We start from the raw sequence: 19,725 nt of genomic DNA on the forward strand, positions 1-19,725 counted from the left end.
CTTTCTCTGGTCCTTTTTAGCTTTTTGGCTATAATCTTAGGACCAGGGCATATTTCTTTCACTGGCTCTGATCTAGGGACAATGTGTGTTTCTCTGACACTGGTTTCAGAGCCAGGGCACATGTCTTTAATCCTGGGTTCAGGGATAAAGATGTTTCTTTCCCGGCTCAGGTCTCAAATACAGGGTGTGTTTCTTTCTCTGACTCTGGGTTCAGAGTCAGAGTGCTCCGTGATTGGTTGGTTTCCTACTCCAGTTGTCCCTTTTGCCCTATAAGATCTTCATAGGAAACAGAAATAGAATAGATAGCTATGGATAGATGGTGGCGGCTAGAATGGGGAGGAAGATCAAGTGGGGAGAGGAAGAGGAGAGTGGAATGGGGGAGGGAATGCAGAGAGAAACAGCTAAAATTTAGGCTCATTTGAGAGGTAGTATGAAAACCTACTGCAATAGAAGCTTCCTAAAATAAATGTATATGTGAAGATCTAAATGAAATCACCAAATAATGGGAGCGACAGTCCTAGCTAGTCTTCTCTTGTCACCAACGACACTTCCAGTACCAGGACTAGGTTATATCTAATTGGGTTGTTGACCAAAGGGCCCCAGTGGGGATCCCCAAACAACCCAGGCTCTTGCCAAGATGATAAGGTGCTCTCCACAAGCTGATGGCAAGATCCCACTGCTGAAGAAAACACCTACACAACTGACTGAACATGGAGAAGTCAAGTTGGTGCCTACATGGAGCCTTCACCCCTATGTTCTAGCATCTTGGGCACAGGAAGATACTCCGCATGCTACCAAAGGAGAAACGTAAACACCAAGTCAGCCACAAACCCTTTATCCACTGTAGTGTCCTTCCGACAAGATATGCTAGGGCAATGGTGATACAGAACTTATGGGAGTAACCAATCAATATCTATTTTTGACTTAAGGTCAGTCCATGAGATAGAACCCATATCTGATAGTGCTTGGGTTACCAAGAACCTAAGACGAGATAATAGCCCAGGGACTTAGAATAAAACCTAGTAATACTAATCTAAAAAAGAAAATGTAGTGATAAAATGACTCCTGATGACATTCTGATACACTCATAGATCAGTGCCTTGCTCAGCCATCATCGAGGAAGCTTCCTTCTGTCACAGGTAGGAATCAATACAGAGATCCACAGCCAGACATTATGTAAAGAGTGTGAGGGGGGTTGGAGAGATGGCTCAGTGGTTAAGAGCATTGCCTGCTCTTCCAAAGGTCCTGAGTTCAATTCCCGGCAACCACATGGTGGCTCACAACCACCTGTAATGAGGTCTGGTGCCCTCTTCTGGCCTGCAGACATACACACAGACAGAATATTGTATACATAATAAATAAATAAATATTTGAGGAAAAAAAAAGAGTATGAGATCTTGAAAAACTCAGCCCTGAATGAAATGTCTCTCTCAAACCCTTTCCTCGGGGATCAGAGAATCCCATGGAAGAGGATGCAGAAGGAATGCCAGAGTCAGAAGGGATGGAGAACACCAAGGAAACAGTGTCCTCTAGACACAGCAGGACCGATGCACGTATGAGCTCAGAGACCAGGGCAGCAAGCACAGGGCCTGCATGGGTCTGGACATGATGGGGTCCCAGAGCTGAAAGGAAAAGCGGACACCGGCTGCCATCTCTAACCTAGAACATAGCCCTTACTGAAAACTGCTCACAAAAGAAAAGTTAGCTTCCTCCAATAGATACCTGCACATCAATGTTTATTCCAGCATAATTCACACAACCCACAGCTGTTGTTAAATTAGGTGTCCATGGTAAAGAAACTATAGTATGGGTAAACAATAGAATTTACACAATCATAAAGAAGGAAGTTGTGTCAAATCAAAGAGCATAGATGAAACTATGTATCATCACATTAAAGGAGCTAAACCAGTCTCAGAAAGACAAATAAGTTAAGTTTTCTCTCATTTATGGTTTCTAGATTGCGTAAAGATGCAATGAGCCAGGTGATGGTGGTACATGCCTTTAATCCCAGCACTTAAGAGGCAAAAGCGAGCAGACGTCTTTCAGTTTAAGGTCAGCCCTGATCTACAGAGTAAGTTCCAGGACAGTCAGGGATGCACAGAGAAACACTGTCTTGACAAACAAATCAACAACAAAAAAGATACAAAGTGTGAACTCATGGAGATTAAACAACTCTTTACTGAAAGATGAATTGATCAAAGAAGAAATCAAGAAAGAAATAAAAAATTTCCTGAAACTAAATGATAATGTAAAAGCAATACAACAAAACCTCTGGGAGGGGCTGGAGAGATGGCTCAGCGGTTAAGAGCTCTGCCTGCTCTTCCAAAGGTCCTGAGTTCAATTCCCAGCAACCACATAGTGGCTCACAACCATCTGTAATGAGATTTGGTGCCCTCTTCTGGCCTGCAAGCAGAGCACTGTGTGCATAATAAATAAATAAAAATTAAAAAAGAAAAAAACCTCTGGGACACAGCATTTCTACCGGGAAAATTTATAGCTCAAGAACCTACATTTATAAATTGCTACAAGCACAATAGAGCCGACCCTGCTGTTGGAGGGGTGACCACAGGTAAGCCAGCCCTGGAAGTATGAGATCAGGAGAGCTGACCCCACCACTCACTCATACTCCCTCTACAGCAATCTGGAGAGAGGGCCTGGCCTGGCGATATGTGTGGTGGTATTTTGTTTGTGATCTAACAAAGCTTGCCTGAAGATCAGAGTGCGGAGTTAAGCCATTAGCCAGCCATAGAGGCCAGGCCACACACCTTTAATTCCAACATTTGGGAGACAGAGGCAGATGGATCTCTGTGAGTTCAAGTCCACCCTGGGCTACTCGAGATTGATCCAGTCTAAAAGAGAAACAGAGCCAGGTGGTGATGGCTCACATCTTTAATCCCAATATATAGGAATCACGTTCCTTTAATCCCAGCACTAGGAAGGTGGTGACAGGAAGGGTATGGCTGGGCAGACGGAAGAATATAAAGCAGGCAGAAGAAAGGAATATAAGGTGGAAGGAGACAGGAGCTCAAGACATTCAGTCGGAGAACTTTTAGAGACAGGATACCTAGACTAGATAGTTACAGTTACAATCCTCTCACATCTTAGCCAGGGCAGATTAGGTACAAGACTCAGACTCTCCAGGATAGGACAGCTATTGTCATAATCTCTGTAGGCCCATATCTCTATATTGGTGTGGCAGCCAGGCTCTGAAGCCATAGGCCCACCTGAGGTGGTCACGTGGACCTGCAGACAGCCTGTCACTACCCTCAACAATGGCCAGGGCGCTACTCCTTCTCTTTGGTTATAAATGTAGATCGTCTGGGGAGAGGTGTTTGCTGAAGCTGATGACTTAGTTGCAGGTACTGTCCCTAGCTGCGTGTTCCCATGGGAAAGAGAATATTAATGAGGTATCTCACCTCAGTTGAGCAGGGGATTAAGAGACGTTTTGAGAGAATAAAGGGTAGATCTTCAGAAGAGAGAAGCCTGAGATGCCCTTCTGTGATGACCGTGTAAGCTGTGTCTGGTTATTCCTTGTGCCTCCGCACCAGTTCAGCTAGGGAAAATAGTTATCTATGTCGGGGCCCACGGGCCCTGACAAATCTCTGTAATTTTTCAATTACCTATGGCCTGGACGTTTAGAACGTTTCTTGCTTGATGTTGTTCTAGGTTGTAGTTTCATCTTTGCTTATGTTATTACCTTTTCTTTTCCCTATACAATACTTGATACTTGTTCTTATTGTAGATAGTTTTATGTTAGGATTAGAACCTTCTTATTTAAAAAAAAAAAAGAAAGGGAAAGTGTTGTGGGATTTCAATGACTTTTGGGGCAGCAAGCCCTAGGGTGTGGGCTTGTCTTGCATATGACCACTTAAAAGCTGAAGGGGAGGATACTCTCTCACTTTCATACTTGGGAAGGTGGACCCCAGTTCCCCTGGGCCTAGCAACTGGATGGCAGAGGCATCTAATCTGTATCAGTGAATGTTTATCCCATTTTTTGCCTAAATAAATTCTTGAGACCCTTTCATAGAATCACATGGTTTCACTTAACAGATACCCATCTTTTATTTGAGAGTTTTATAGAAGTAAGAGAGTTGGTTCAGCAGTTAAGAGCACTGCCTGTTCTTCCAAAGGTCCTGAGTTCAATTCCCAGCAACCATATGGTGGCTCACAGCCATCTGTAATGAGATCTGGCGCCATCTTGAGGAAGACACCTGATCAGCTGAACTCATCAACTTAGACCATGAAACCCAGTAAGGACAAGTTCAACAGAACCGCCATCTACGGGCTGCCCATGCCTGCTTCAGCTTTGCCAGGGCTTCATTTCATTTTTTTAAAAGAACTTTAGTGGCTGCTCCTTTACTTCTCTGATCTTTCAGCATTTACCCTGATATCTGACTCCAGGTTTTTATTATCAAACCAATAAAAATTCACACTACCGATATGAATGAGGGGGACCCAAATCTGAGGGCCCACAAGCAGGAGAACTGGCCCCAGTTCTAGCTAGCACAGGCAGTGCTGGAGAGCTCTTCCTGGTAGCAATGATGAGGGAAAACTAACAAGCAGACCAAGTCACCTACCACCCAGGACATGACCCAGGGCTATAAGATGGCCCACCCCACCATTCACCTCATCTATGAACTGTTGGAGCATGCAAAGGGACAAACCTAGAGATCCAAAACAGCAGGATCTCCATGATATAGGACAACAGAATATCCTAGAGAGACCCAGTGAGAGCCCATTATTGGTGATGTAGCAGACACCAGAGGCCTCATGTCAGACCTGTGACTCGTGGCAATAAATATTTACAAGTAAAGATGAATGGACTAAAGGCAAACCTGTGTGACTCAAAGGTCCACACTACAAGTTTCTTCCTTTTTCTGTTTTGTTTCTGTTTTTTAATTTGGTTTTGATTGGGGGAGGTTGCAAAGGCAGAGGGCAAATATAAGGAGACAGGGAGAGAAATGGGATTGGGATTCATGATGTAAAATCCACAAGAATCAATAAAAGGAAAAAGTAAAAATAAAAACTGCTGCACGAACCTTCCGGAACCCTCCAGATGTAGCCAGTTATCACATCCCAGACAGACCCTAAGTCGGCCGCCCCTGCATATGCTGCAATCTTCCTCTCGGATCCCACAGGACTCACCCTCCCTGCCTGTGTGTCAACACAGCCCCTCCTATACCACATCAGCCTCTGCTCAGCCAGACCCTCCACATTCTTCTCCAGTGGAACTAGAGAAGACTGTACTGATGAGGTAAGACGAAAATCACATGTTCTCTTTCATCTCTGGCTCTGAGCTTCAAATCCTCAGAAGTGAATACGTATTCTGAAGTAACTGAAAAAACAAGAAAGTAGAAAGGGGCCATTGTTGAGATGAAAGAATGAGCAACAGTGGAGAGGGGATGGTGGGGTGCGATTGTTTGACCACGGAAGTGGAAAGGGGACTCTAATTAGGGAGTGGGGAGAACTACAAAAAAGAGGGTAAATTAACAGGATGTCTAAAAAGTCATAAAAATTATACTATCAATGATCTATGTTTAAAAAAACAGTAATACATGTAACTCTGTATAAGTCTTTTGAGTTGTTGGTCAAAGATATTCAAGAGACTTTCAGAATATTACAGCCAATTCTGTTGCCCTTGGTTGTCCCCAGATGTGGAAGAGCAGCCTCTATTGCTGAAGACACAGGACCCAGGCCCCCTGAGCCAGGTGCCATGTAAGCTTCCGAAGGGAAAGAAAACAACGGTTCCTCCCAGCTATGACTTCTATGAACTACAGAAGGGCCAGCATAGCACCATAGCCCTGAGGATGCAGTAGCGGTACACATACCTGGGCAGTAACCAACTGCTCTCTAATTGAACCTAAAACTGACTTAAGGGGGAAATCATGCCTAGTACTAGAAACACAGCCAACTACTCGGGCTAGTGAAGCATGGATCTTAGAGGAAAACCTACAACCACCAATTTACTAAACCAGCATATTTCCTAACTACATTCAAAACCTTTGTCCTTGTACTCACAGATAAGTGCAGTCCTCAGCATTCATCAAGGAAATGTCTCTTTGCCACAAATGGAGAGCACCACAGAAAACCATAACCAATCAAAGTGTAGAGTTGTAGAACCCAGTCCCAACGGATACGTCTATAAAACACTCCAGTCCCTGAAGTTCAGGGGACATTGTGAAAAGGGGGTAGAAAGAACAGAAGATCAGGGAGCTTGTTGTGAGAGTCTGTCTCCTGGGAATGTCAGAAGCTACATGCATAAAGTCACACAAACACAGCAGCGTAAACAGCTGAACAAGGACTACAATAGGCATGTCAGAGTGGACGGAGGAAAGACCAAAGGGCCAAGAAATGCTGGGGGCTAGAGAAACGGTCTTCCCCAAGGTCATCCAAAATACCAGATGGTTAGCCCTGAAAACATGTACACGAATAACATTGCGTAGGGTCTGAGGAAACGCTGAAGAAGACCCCAGACTCAAACAGTATGGAAGAACAAAGAGCAGTTATTATGCCCAATGCATGTGGGGTCATTCGTCTGTGCAAAATGGTGCCTACCCCTCCCCAGAAGAACTGTAGGCTCCTTTTAACCATAGTTAAGGGGGTTTCAGGAGCAATTAGGCCATCTCAAACTTAATTGGTTAAGCAAGCTGCAGTTACATTAGTATATTTTTAATTGGCTGAGGTTTCGTCTTATTATTTTTGAACACATGTGCATAAGCTTGGACATGACTCAAAAGGGGGCTGCTGGGTGCCCTTGAGATACTGTGAGGCTGACTTAGGCCCTCTGTGTTTTCTCCCTTGACCCTTAATGTAAGGGTATAGTGGATAATTGACTTTTGGTTGGGAAAGACACCTGTGTACAGACTGAGCAGGTTCTATTTAGGGGGAGGTGGTGGTCTGAGGAGGAGTGACCCCCATAGGCGCATATATTTCAATGCTTGGTCATTAGGAAGTGGTGCTACGTAACAGGGATTAGGAGGTGTGGCCTTGTTATGTTAGAGGAAGTGTGTCACTGGGATTGGGCTCTGGGGTTTCAAAAGGTCAAGTCAGGGCCAGTGTCTCTCTTCTTTCTGCTGCCTATGGATCCAGATGTAAAATTCCTCCAGCACCATGTCTACCTGCATGCCACCATGCTTCCTGCCATGCTGAACATAGACTCTGAAACTGTAAACTAGCCTCAATTAAATATTTTCCTTTATAAGAATTGTCATGGTCATAGTGTCTTCACAGTAATAGAACACTGACAAAACAGAATGTAAAAATTCATAAAAAAAGAAACCATGTATTTGAAAGAGAGCAGGGGGTATGGGGGGAGACTTGGAGGGGAGAAAGGAAAGAGGGAAATGATGTAATTACATTATAATCTCAAAAAATAAAATATTTTTTATTTTATAAATGTGTTTAAAAAAGAAAAACAGGCTGGGTGTGGCTTTGCACAGCTTTAGTCCCAGCATGGGAGGCAGAGGCAGGCAGATCTCTGTGAGATCAAGACAAGCCTGGTCTACAGAAAGAGTTCCAGGACAACCAGGGCTACACAAATAAATCCAGTCTCAAAAAGAGAGATAAAGAAACCACAACACAAAAGACACAAAGTTAGGAGGGCAGAGGAGGGGGATGGTCTGGGAAGAGCTGGAAAAGCAAAGTGAATATGATCAAAGCATATTGTACAAAACTAGAAACTCTCAAACAAATAAAAATAAATTTAAATAAACAAATAAATATTAAATCAAAAAAAGATACTGTGTGTGTGAATAGTGGAAGCAGGTTTGTCTAGAAGACAAAGGAGACAATTGAGAGTGGAAATCGGGAAAGGAGGTAGGAGATACAGAGTAATGTGCTCAATGTTTATATAGTTGCAAAAAAACTGAATAAATACATTTAGAGGGAGAAGGGGGCTGGGATTGGTATGTAAAAATAAGTAAATAAATAAATAAGATTAAAAAAAGAAATTAACAACAATAGTGAATCTCATAGAGAAGGACTTAAAATATTGTACACAGAGGCCAGCAAGATAGCTTAGGCAATAAAGCCACTCGCCACCAAGTCTAATAACCCGACCTTGTTTCCCAGAACCCACAGTGTCCTCTGAACTCAACAGACGCACCAGAATATCCACCCCATACCGTACATGTGCACAAACACAACTGTAAAAGCGTGTGCAAACACATTTCACATGATAGATGGATCAGAAGACCTACAACAATGCCAGGGGTGGAGACAGGTGGATCAGGGATTCAAACTTAGTTTCAACTACATGAGACCCAGTAGCAAAAACAAAATAAACTATAACATAAATATGTTAAGTAGCCTTGTGACCCTGAGAGTCAGGTCATGTTTCTCTTACTCTGTGAAGATCTATCATAATAACTTATTCATTCAAAGAAAGTTTAATTCATGGTCTGTGACTGTGCTAATAAAAACAGTCTTCACCTTTGATAGCCGTGCTCCTCTCTCCTCCTCCTTCCTTGTTTGCCACCTACTCCCCACTCCTCACCACCTCCTCCTTCCCTGCTTTGTCCAACTTCAAAATCTGTTTTGAGAGCAAAGGGAAACCACACATAGGAGGTCGCCAAGTCCTGAGAAGCCCCTCAGAGCTGGTCCCACCTGGTATTATAACACTGGAGAAAGCTAGAACGGAAGGAAGTCTCCCAGGAGACAGATTACAGACATGAGAGCTGCCTTCTCACTGGGGTGCTGTTCCCACAGTCCCCACACTAAGGAGCTCACACACATAAGTGCCTCTGGGAAAACAAAGCAAAAATGGACCACAGCTGGGACCACCTTCAGTAACAACCTCAATCTTCCCCAGTCCACAAGGAAAGGGAGGAGAAGATCCACAAATGATAAATAACTCAAGCTTCAGTCAGGCACTGAGTCTTCTCCCGTCAGCTCCTCACGCTGGCTAGTGCTGACCCCGTGGGATGTAGAACTCTCCAGCCAGAGCGTACCCCTTCTCCCAGTCTGCAAACGGACCTTCTTCAGTGGACGCTGGCACCTCCTGATGAGAGTCCCTCTCCCTTCCACACCAGCACGGTATGAGTGCCATCTCTCAGAGTCCTCTGGAGGCTTGACAGCTAATGCAGAGGGGTGCTAAAGAGACAGGACGGTGTTCCCAGATACCTAAGTTTCAAATACAGGAGAAGGTTGGGGGAGAGCCATAAGGATATCTCCACTCTGTCACCTCTCAGTTTGTTCTTTATTATCGGGCATAATTTCCTTTCTGCTCTCCAACGATGTTTTCTTCTGTTCTGTTAAATCATGTGACACTGCCTCTCCTCCTTTCTCCAAAGCTCCTCCTCAGGAGCAATAGTTCACTGGCTGTCCTTAGTGTGAGCTGTGAGGGTGAGAGTGTCTGGTGTCTGCAGTGGTTCTACCTGTGATCCTGTGGGGCCCTCATCAAGCCTCTTCCCCAGCTCTAAGAGTTCTCTACTCACAATTTGAAGATTAGATTAAACAAATGGAATCTGGTGGTTGTGTCCGTGCATATTTTAAAGGCATAATCCAAATTGTTACTACAGGCTTCATATTCTTCTTTTCTTGTTTTCTTCGTTGTTCTTGTTGTTGTTGTTGCTGCTGCTGCTGCTATTGCTTGTTTTGGTTTTTGGTTTTTGATTTTGTTAAGAGAGTATCTCACTAAATAGCCAGCCCTGCCAAACTTGTAACTCCCTTCATAGACCAGGCTGGCCTCAAAGTCTTAGAGGTCCTTCTGCGCTATGTCCTGAGTGCTGGAATTAAAGGCGTGTATCACCACAACTAGCCCTCAGATTTCATATTCTTTTTGGAATGTGTTAGTCTCTGGTCTCAGATTTCAATACAACACTTTTCATTACACACACACATATTCATTTTCATGTAGTTCATTTTTAGATTATTTTTTGTTTAAAAGCTTTATTGTAAAATTCAGGAAAAGGACAAGAGATGAGACATGTAAGTAGAGTTAGGAGCAAACAAAATAAATCCTTGCAAATTAAAGGATGATAAACATACAAACCAAATATAAAATTGTATCAGTATTTGCTAGTGAGAGGGATCCAAATATGTCACTCCCAAATATGAAACTGAGTCTATGAGTGATGAACAATAGGAATGTGTAGTCTCAGTGCTTGCTCCCAAGAGACAGGGGAGCAAGAACGGAAGGCTAAACCGTGACCCTGTCTCAAAAAAATTAAAACAAACAATTAATGCTACTTGCACAAAGATTATTTTGAGCTAAAGGCAATTAAGACACCACAGGTGTAAAATGAGCTCCCTGCTCCCTCGCTTCCTAAAAAAGTACAGCTTAAGTTTTCTCATGTAACTGTAACACAAACTGCAGTCCATGAAAATTAAATTGCCTTGAAAGTTTTCTTACATGTGGCTATTTCTGTTTCCCTGACCAAGAAGAGAGGAAGGCCCATCACTGTAAGCAACATCAACTTGAATATGCAGGTTACAAAGTTGCTACAAAGTTCTCATCTTCCATTAGCCTCCCCCAAACGCTTGTCGTCTCCAACTCCCCTAAAAACCCAACTTCCTTTCCTTTATCTAATCACTTTTCCACAACTGCCTTTTGTTAAACTGATGTATATATTCCCAGACCAAACCTTCTTTGGCACTTCCTTTTTTTCTGTGAATCTCATTGTACACGATGAATAAACGTACTCCCTATTTATTTTTTTTAATATTTATTTATTTATTTTGTCTATAATATTCTATCTGCATGTATGCCTACAGGCCAGAAGAGGGCACCAGACCTCATTACAGATGGTTGTGAGCCACCATATGGTTGCTGGGAATTGAACTCAGGACCTTTGGAAGAGCAGGTAATGCTCTTAACCGCTGAGCCATCTCTCCAGCCCCCCGTACTCCCTATTTAAAAAGATAAATAATAATGAAGGAAACACTAGAGATAAAATGGTAGGTGGTGGAAAAGCATTGCTAATTTTGTAGACTCACAGCAACAAACACTGATTCTTATTATAGAGCTTGCACATGAGCTGAGGGCGTGGCTCAGTCGGTAAAGGGACCTGGGTGAGTTTCTAGTACTGTGTACACTTTGCACAATGGCAATATGCTCAGAGTGTCAGCACAGGGTGGAGTTGGGAATAGCACAAACTCAAGCCATCATCAGACACATGAGACCAAGAGACACACCTCAAAAAGAGGCATTTTGAGGCTGAGAGATGGCTCAGTAATTAAGAGCACTGACTACTCTTCCAGAGGACTTGTATTCAGTCCCTAGCAATCACATGGCCCCTCTGTAACTCTAGTTCTGCAGGATCTGACACCCTCACACAGACAGACACGTATGCAGGCAAATACCAACACAAAATAAAAATTTTTTTTTAAATTGTTTATTAAGCATACAATGTACTGCTGGCAAGGAAGGCACCAGGTCTCATTACAGATGGTTGTGAGCCACCATGTGGTTGCTGGGAATTGAACTCGGGACCTCTGGAAGAGCAGCCAGTGCTCTTACCCTCTGAGCCACCTCTCCAGCCCCCAAAATTAAAATTTTTAAAAAATACATTTCACTATATCTATGTGTATTTTGTATTTGGAGATTTTTGCCTTCCCACCTTGCCGAGGTGATCTCTCTCCTATGCTCTGTACTCCGAGCCGGCTGTCCCGGGAGCTGCTGTGCCGTTCGCCCGTCTCCTGCTCCCAGCTCACTTCTCCTTTTCCTGCCTTCCACCTTGCTGGCCAAGGAAAGCAAAGGTTACAACCGTGCACCAGCCTGCCAGGCTTTTTGACCTGATTTCTGGGATTGAACTCAGGTCGTCAGGTCGCATGAGTACCAGTTCTGTCCACTGAGTCATCTAGGTTTTGAAACAGGATACTAACACCAAGTTAGGCTCTATGACTCTTTTAACTCATTCAAACTGGTGCTTTACTAAATTATTTTTGATTGCTATTTGTGGATATTTGATAAAACAGGAAACTTCTGGACTAGCAACAACGAGGCATGGTTGGCCACACTCCATTATTCATCTGTGAGATTTTTCTGTCATTTAACTTCTAGGGATTACGAGAACTCTACCTGGATGTAAATGATATTATTACTCTATAAACTGTCTTGTTTTGCTTTGGTTTTTTATTTTATTTTCAACTAAAATATTTGTTCATGTCTCCAGTCTTTCCTATGACCCCGCTAAAATGTATGGCTTCTTGTTCTTAAATTCTTCTTTACATGTATAAGTATATGTATACGAAATGTTATGATTTTTACTACTGCACTCAATGAGGGAGAGAATGCAGTGTTATTGTTTCAGTGCTGGGGCTGAAACCAGAGTAACGCAGTGCTACTGGCCAGTGCTCTCCGTGGAGCCGCGGTGTTGCTGGCCGGTGCTCTCCGTGGAGCCGCGGTGTTGCTGGCCGGTGCTCTCCGTGGAGCCGCGGTGTTGCTGGCCGGTGCTCTCCGTGGAGCCGCGGTGTTGCTGGCCGGTGCTCTCCGTGGAGCCGCGGTGTTGCTGGCCGGTGCTCTCCGTGGAGCCGCGGTGTTGCTGGCCGGTGCTCTCCGTGGAGCCGCGGTGTTGCTGGCCGGTGCTCTCCGTGGAGCTGCGTCTCCACCCAAATGAGGCTTTAACAGTACTTGGTTTCCTTCCCTTTCTCCCATGCTTCTTCCTTCCTCTTTCTCCTCTTCTCTCTATTCTTCCCTCCTCCATCTCCCTATCCCTGTCCTTGGAAGGCTTTAAATTGTCTCAGGGCCGTGTCTGGGGATATTAATAAATTGAAACTACACCGTAGAGTGTGGTTGCTCTGTAGATAACAACTTCAACCTCCATGCTTAAAAGAAAAGCTATGATAACGGCCATGACCCAGAGGGGATAGTGTTGATAGTCAGAAGGGAAGGGAAGTTTACCTCTTCATTTCATATTTAACTGAGAAGAAAAAGAAATGGCAGGAAAATTTTGCACCTAAGACTCCGCATCAAATAGACTTGCAGTGTTATAAACAGGACTTGCCCTTCATTCTTCCTATTAAGAGGTCCTGTCATCCAAGGACAGGCTTAAGAAATACTCTCTCCACATCCGTGAGACTGCGTTGCAATTCATGCTGAGAATGAACTACAGCTCACTAGCAATGGGAACTTCTGCAAAAGAATTACTCTTGTTGGACAGAGAGAGAACATTCCCCGCTGGGGTGTAGTTCATAACTCGCCTCCCATAACCCAAGAGCCTAGATTCAATTCTCAGCACTGGGGTTAGAAGGAGGAGTAAGGGATGATGGAAAGGAGGAGGATGAAGAAGATCAAGAGGAAGAAAAGAAGAGGAGGAGGCAGAGGAGAAGAAGGAAGAGAAGGCGAAGGAAAAGGAGGAAGACAATAACATTCTTTAACAAACAAAAAATTGTGTGAAAAGTAAGAATTCGGGGAAATACGTTCCAGGGCAGTGGACACTCTACTTTGAGAGAGACTCAGACTTGAGAAGAAAATGGAGGAAAACCCCATCAATAGATCCTCACTGCCACCTAAAGGAGAAGACCAGGCATCCAAGGAGAAGGTGGAAGTGTCCCTTAGATAAAGATCCTGATAGTTTACCTGACTAAAACAGCCCAGATTAAATAAACTGTATCGAACTCTGTTTTCTCCAAAGCGAGTGGTGGTGGTGCACACCTTTAATCCCAGCACTCGAGAGACAGAGGCAGGCGGATCTCTGTGAGTTTGAGGTCAGCCTGGTCTATAGAGTGAGTTCCAAGACAGCCAGGGCTGTGACACAGAGAAACCCTGTCTCAAAAAAAAAAAAAATCCCTTTGTTTCCATTCAAAATGAAGAAACATGCATACAGTCCCTAATTTGATGTCTAATAGTGACCACGTAAGTGTCCTGTAGTAGACTCACCATTTCAGGCACAGGACCAACTGTCTTACTGTGAGCTGATGAAGTGTTTCTTTGGTTTATTGTTCTCTTCAGTACTTAAATGGTGCGAAATGATTTCCCAGAGTTTTATCGAGGGAAAGATGTGACTGACCAAGTTTTTGTAGTTGTGAACACATTAACACTATGACTCAGGAGCCCCAGAAAACTAGAAAACCAGTGACACCCAGTCCAAAGCTGTCACCTGAGCACATAGTCAGGAATGTACCACAGGACTCCGGCGGGAGAATAAGCCTCTCTTAGAGGCTGGAGAGTGAGCGGAGGGGCCAGAATCTGTAAGTCACTAGCATGGTGTGCTCTTTCTGAAGTTCAGCTGTTGCTGTTTGCCTGGGTTAGTTGATCGGCTTTCTTTTCTTTTCTCTTTATTCTTCTTTTTCTCAGATAGCTAAGGCTGGCTCAGACTCACTATGTGCCCAAGGATGATCTTTAATTCCTGATCTCCCTGCCTCTACCATTCAAGTGTTAGAAACAGAGGAAGCATGAACTATCTATCACACCTAGATTTAGAATGTTTTTACATTTGTGTGATTTTTTTTTATAAAAATTTACTGCCACCACTTGTTCACTGAAAGAAAACAAAACAGAGATGAAGGGAAATGAAAATATAGTTCAGCAGTAATGTGACTGTCAGCATGAGTGAGTACTCAATACTACAAGAGGAGAGACAGGAGAGAAAGAGAAAGAAGAGAGAGAGAGAAAGAGAGAGAGAGAGAGAGAGAGAGAGAGAGAGAGAGAGAGAATAGCTCTGTGCTCATGAGCTTTCAGTTACAACACTCCTGGAAGAGAACGCAGGTCCCCCACGTGGGTCACATCTGCACAGAACTCCCCACTACCGCCCCAGGGTCCCACAGTCCCCTTCAGTCCCCCTCACCTCCAGGTCATCTATGCTCACCCCGCTTGTCCATCCTCTAGGTAACAGACCTCCCAAAGATGGAAAGAGTCAACCACACACTCTTGACTGAGTTCATCCTGACAGGAGTCCCCCACCCTCCCCGGCTAAGGACATTCCTGCTTGTGTTCTTTTTACTAATCTACATCCTGACTCAGCTGGGGAACCTGCTCATCCTGATCACAGTCTGTGCAGACACACAGCTCCACGCGCGCCCCATGTACATCTTCCTCAGTGCTCTCTCCATCATCGACATGGGCATCTCTACCATCATCGTCCCCCGTCTCATGATGAACTTCACTCCAGGTGTGAAGCCCATCCCATTCGGGGGCTGCGTGGCTCAGCTTTATTTCTATCACTTTCTGGGCAGCTCCCAGTGTTTCCTCTACACCACCATGGCCTATGACAGGTACCTGGCAATTTGTCAGCCCCTGCGTTACCCGGTACTCATGTCTGCTAAGCTGAGTACCTTGCTGGTAGCTGGGGCTTGGGTGGCTGGCTCAATCCATGGAGCAATCCAAGCCATTCTAACCTTCCGCTTGCCCTACTGTGGTCCCAACCAGGTAGATTACTTCTTCTGTGACATCCCTGCAGTTCTGAAGCTAGCCTGTGCAGATACCACAGTCAATGAGTTGGTGACCTTTGTGGATATTGGAGTGGTGGTTGCCAGTTGTTTCTCCCTGATCCTCCTCTCCTACATCTATATCATTCGGGCCATCCTGAGAATCCGCACAGCTGATGGGCGGCGAAGGGCCTTCTCGACATGTGGAGCCCACGTAACTATTGTTACCGTGTACTACGTGCCCTGCGCCTTCATCTACCTGCGCCCTGACAGTCACAGCGTCCTGGATGGGGCAGCGGCTCTCTTCCCCACGGCCATCACTCCCTTCCTCAATCCCCTCATCTACACTCTGAGGAACCAGGAGGTGAAACTGGCCTTGAGGAGAATGATAGGAGGGCAGAAGACTAAGAGTGAGGTCTGAGGAGCCTCTCCTCTACTGAGGAGACACCCCGATTTCAGCTTGGGTTTCAGGAGGTTTCCTCCATGGGTTTTCTTATCTATGTAGATCACAGATTCACACAAGGAGATGGAACATGAACGAAGGGAAAAGACAACTTCCTAGCAGTTTCTAAGTTTCCCCTCCAGACAAACAGCTCCCATCACCACAGAAGTAGATAGTAACATGCAGTCACCCAACCAAGTTAGCACATTTGCCACTCTGAAGAATCCAGTGAGCCTTCGGTGTCCTGGGCATCATCGGTCAAGCCCCTCTACAATAGTTCAGTATATACCTCAGCAAGGAACTAGGGACGCTTGCTGGATTCCTAACCCTATGGCCACCCCAGGTAAGTGAATGGGTAAACGGGGATTCTTGCCAGCTAAAGGAATAAACCTTCTCCCAGTATGGTGCCTTTTCAAATTAAGCAACCCAGAAGCAGGAGTACAATGTGGTCTTTTCAAATATTTCAAGAATTCTAACAGGCATTGGTGGCCTACGCCTTAATCCCAGCACTTGGAAGGTAGAGGCAGGAATGAGTTCCAGGAGAGCCATAGCTACACAGATCAACTCTGTCTTGAAAAACCGTGTGTGTGTGTGTGTGTGTGTGTGTGTGTGTGTGTGTGTGTGTGTGTGTGTGTGTGGTGTGTGGTGTGTGTGTGAGCTTCTTCAATAATACATTTCCTGACGCACATGGGAAAAGCCCTAGTGAAATTTTACCTGGAGAGAGAAGTAGGAAGTGGACCAGCATAATTAGTCCAAAGGAGCACTTCACGGTCTGGGTCTGTGAGGTGAGCAGGCTTTCACTGAGCTTCCAGGGCCTAAAAGTTGAGTAAATTTCGTGGGACCTTTGGCTTGGACCCATTAGTGCCTCCATTTTTCACTGTGTCTCAGTGCCAGCACTGCTAAGTCTCCCAGGCAAGCCTGGGCCTGTGGATGTTCATCCCTAGGGGACTCACCACGAGTTCATCTAACTCTGCAGAGACAGAAACTAACCTTCTCCCTTGGGTACAGCTGGCAGCCCCCAAGCATTGGATTCCTCTCACCATAATGTCCCTTATACACTCTCCTTTAAATCTTTCCTACAATGGTCAAATAGTAAATTATAAAAATTGGTTTAAGTTTGTAGTTAGCCAAGAAGTTTCTCCGAAGAATGAAAATTATCCCTCTTTTTCCTCTTTTCTTACTGGTCAGCATGGCTTCTACTGTCCCTGCGACTTTAACAATGATCTGTAGACCTGTAATAAAAAACAGAATGATCTGAGTATATTGTCGGTGCTTGGGATATAGTTCAATTGTATCATTTGTTTAATATGCTGTAAGCTCTCAGTTTGATCCACCAACACCACAAATAAAACAGAAACAACATGTCCTGTTGAGTACATACAGAATCGGAACACATGTGCAGTGTTGGTGAGAATGTATAATAGTGCAACATTATTATACATTACACAATATGGAGGTCTTCAGAGAACTAAACAATAGATTTGCAATATTAATCATAATTTTCACTCTTACATACCAACTCAAAATGATTAATCAAAACATCTCTAAGAAATATTTGCATATACCTTTGCACAGGAACATTCTTCAGAAATACCAAAGGACATGCCTTGGATAAACGATCATCAAAATGCAGTATATTCATACTACTGTGGGATATTTGTGCACTGTGTGAAGATGTATTGTTGTGTAATAAAAGCTGAAAGTCCGATAGATAGGCAGGAGGTATAGGCAGGACTTTTCTGGGAAGAAGAAAGATGAAGTTGCCAGTCAGGCATGGAGAGGAAACAGGAGGTGCAAGGTGGACAAGGGATAATGTCGTGTGCCAGAAGGCAGATAGTAGAAATTGGTTCATTTAAGTTATAAGAGCTAATTGAGACAAGACTATGCTAAAGGCCAAATTTTCATAATTAGGGTTGGAGAGATGCCTCAGCAATTAAGAGCACTGGCTGCTCTTCCAGAGGTCCTGAGTTCAATTCCCAGCAACCACATGGTGGCTCACAACCATCTGTAATGGGGTCTGGTGCCCTCTTCTGGCCTGCAAGCATACACACAGACAGAATTGTATACATAATAAATAAATAAATAAATAAATAAATAAATAAATAAATATTAAAAAAAAACACCAGGAGTGGAGGCTCACACCTTTAATCCCATCACTTATAGAGTGTGGACAGAAAGAGGGCATGGTGTGTGCTTGTGATCCCAGCACCCTGAAAGCCTAGGTGTTCAAGAGGAGAGAAGGGTCATAACAGAGGTAAAAAGACCAGTCGTGTTGTATTCATGAAAGTGGGTTAATAAACAGACTCATAGCCTGGTGACGATGACCCACAACTTTAATCTCAGCAGTTGGGAGGCAGAGGCAGGTGGATCTCTGTGAGTTCAAGGCCAGCCTGGTCTACAAAGCAAGCTCCAAGGCAGCTAAGGATACATAAAGGAGCCCTGTCTCAAAAAAAATGAGGGGTCCGGGGTGCTGGAGAGATGACACAGTGGCTAAGAGCAGTGACTGCTCTTTCAGAGGACCTAAATTTAATTCCCAGCAACCACATAGCTATCTATAATGAGATCTGGTGCCCTCTTCTGGCCTGCAAGCAGAACAACACTGTATACATACATTCCTGAAATTTTCCATAATGCAGTGTTTTTGTTTTTTAAAATACAGCTATAAAATTCACAGGATAAAGCTTTCACATCTCCATGACCAGTACCACATGAATGGCAGTGAGAAGTATGGCTGCTGGCTTGGGATGTACCACGGTTGCATCAGCTTCCGTATGCTGCTTATTTCTAAGATCAAGAAACCCGTAGGCTCTCATTCACAAGTTATAGCTTCAGCTGACTGAAGTCTTGCCCGGATGCCGCCTTTCCTGATGCCCCACTCCAGAGCAGAAGGTCTATTATTCATGATACTAACGTCTTTTAACAAACACAGCCTTCTTTTTAGCACGTGACTCTACTGCAGTCTTAAGGTGTTCTTTTCCTCTCCAAATTACTTTTTTTGACACAAGGTTTCTCTATGTAGCTCTAGCTATTCTGGAACTCACTCTGTAGACCAGACTGGCCTCAAAGTCACATTGTTCTGCTGGTTCCTGCCTCCCAAGTGCTAGGATTAAGGACAAACACCACCACCACCACCCAGCTAAATTACGTTTTTTACTTCTTTCTGTACTATTTTATGTTATTTCATTATAGGTATGCATGAGAGCAATCATCCTTAATGACCATTCCACAAGGTCAATGTTATGTTGTCTTGAAATCTCCTCCATCAAAGAAATTGGTCTATTACTTTTTCTTTAGCCTCAGACAAGTTCTCAGGACAGAAGCAAAAAGTAGCCATATTCTTTACCAGAATGAATAGCTCCATTACTAATAGAGATATCTCATCTGAAACCTCACAAGTCAGGTCCCCACAGTCACATTACTCTCGGCATCATTGCCTTCCAGACTCCTTCCAGAATAGCCCATTCAAGTCCAAACTTCCAGAGTCTTCTAGTATTTCTAAAAAAATAACATGGCCAACATCCTGGCACAGATTTCTGTCTTAGTTGCTGTTAGGCCTAAATCAGAACCCAAAAAATGGCAATGCTGATAACAACGACCTAAACAGAAGGACTTTGGTTCGGTAAACAGAGGGTGGTTATCAAGTAAACAGACGTCTAAACTGAGAAGTCCTCAGGAATCTCTCAAGGTGAGCTTCTGTTTACCAGAAAAGCCACTACTTCCCTTACCCACTCCAATGATCAACTATCGCAGGCAAGGGTGACCAGTTCCCAAACAGCCTGCTATAGATCAGAACTCCATGCTGAATCTCTCCTCCTACAGCTGCCTCTCCCCTTAAAACTGACAATGCTTTTCCCAACACCCACCCTCCTCCGCCCCCTGAGAGACAGCCTAGCAATTTGCTTCCCCAAATAAACTGTCTTTCTACCCATGGAGTAGTTTAGTGTGGTAGTTACACTGTGCCTTGTTTACAGTTATTT

The 19,725-nt window shown here is 44.2% G+C and overlaps 2 protein-coding genes across 2 annotated transcripts in view; one reads left to right on the forward strand and one right to left on the reverse strand.

The window, feature by feature from the left end:
• Window positions 1-9,931: 9,931 nt before the first annotated feature.
• Window positions 9,932-19,725, reverse strand: part of LOC148120073 (uncharacterized) — a 32,998-nt gene continuing 23,204 nt past the window's right edge. The window contains exon 2 of the mRNA XM_087911864.1: window positions 9,932-16,980. Within this exon, the coding sequence (XP_087767990.1) occupies window positions 12,282-12,644 (363 nt within the window). The 5' untranslated portion in view covers window positions 12,645-16,980 and the 3' untranslated portion in view covers window positions 9,932-12,281. The remainder of the gene's footprint in view (window positions 16,981-19,725) is intronic.
• On the forward strand, window positions 14,786-15,727 carry Or10g3 (olfactory receptor family 10 subfamily G member 3). The gene has a single exon (XM_048435576.2). The coding sequence runs from the start codon at window positions 14,786-14,788 to the stop codon at window positions 15,725-15,727; it is 942 nt and encodes a 313-aa protein (XP_048291533.2).

Source organism: Myodes glareolus, chromosome 12 (assembly GCF_982192425.1).
Source record: "Myodes glareolus chromosome 12, mMyoGla1.1, whole genome shotgun sequence".
Taxonomy (NCBI): Eukaryota; Metazoa; Chordata; class Mammalia; order Rodentia; family Cricetidae; genus Myodes; species Myodes glareolus.

Coding starts and splice junctions, on each gene's coding strand:
- Or10g3 (XM_048435576.2), top strand. CDS start 14,786: ATGGAAAGAGTCAACCACACACTCTTGACTGAGTTCATCCTGACAGGA.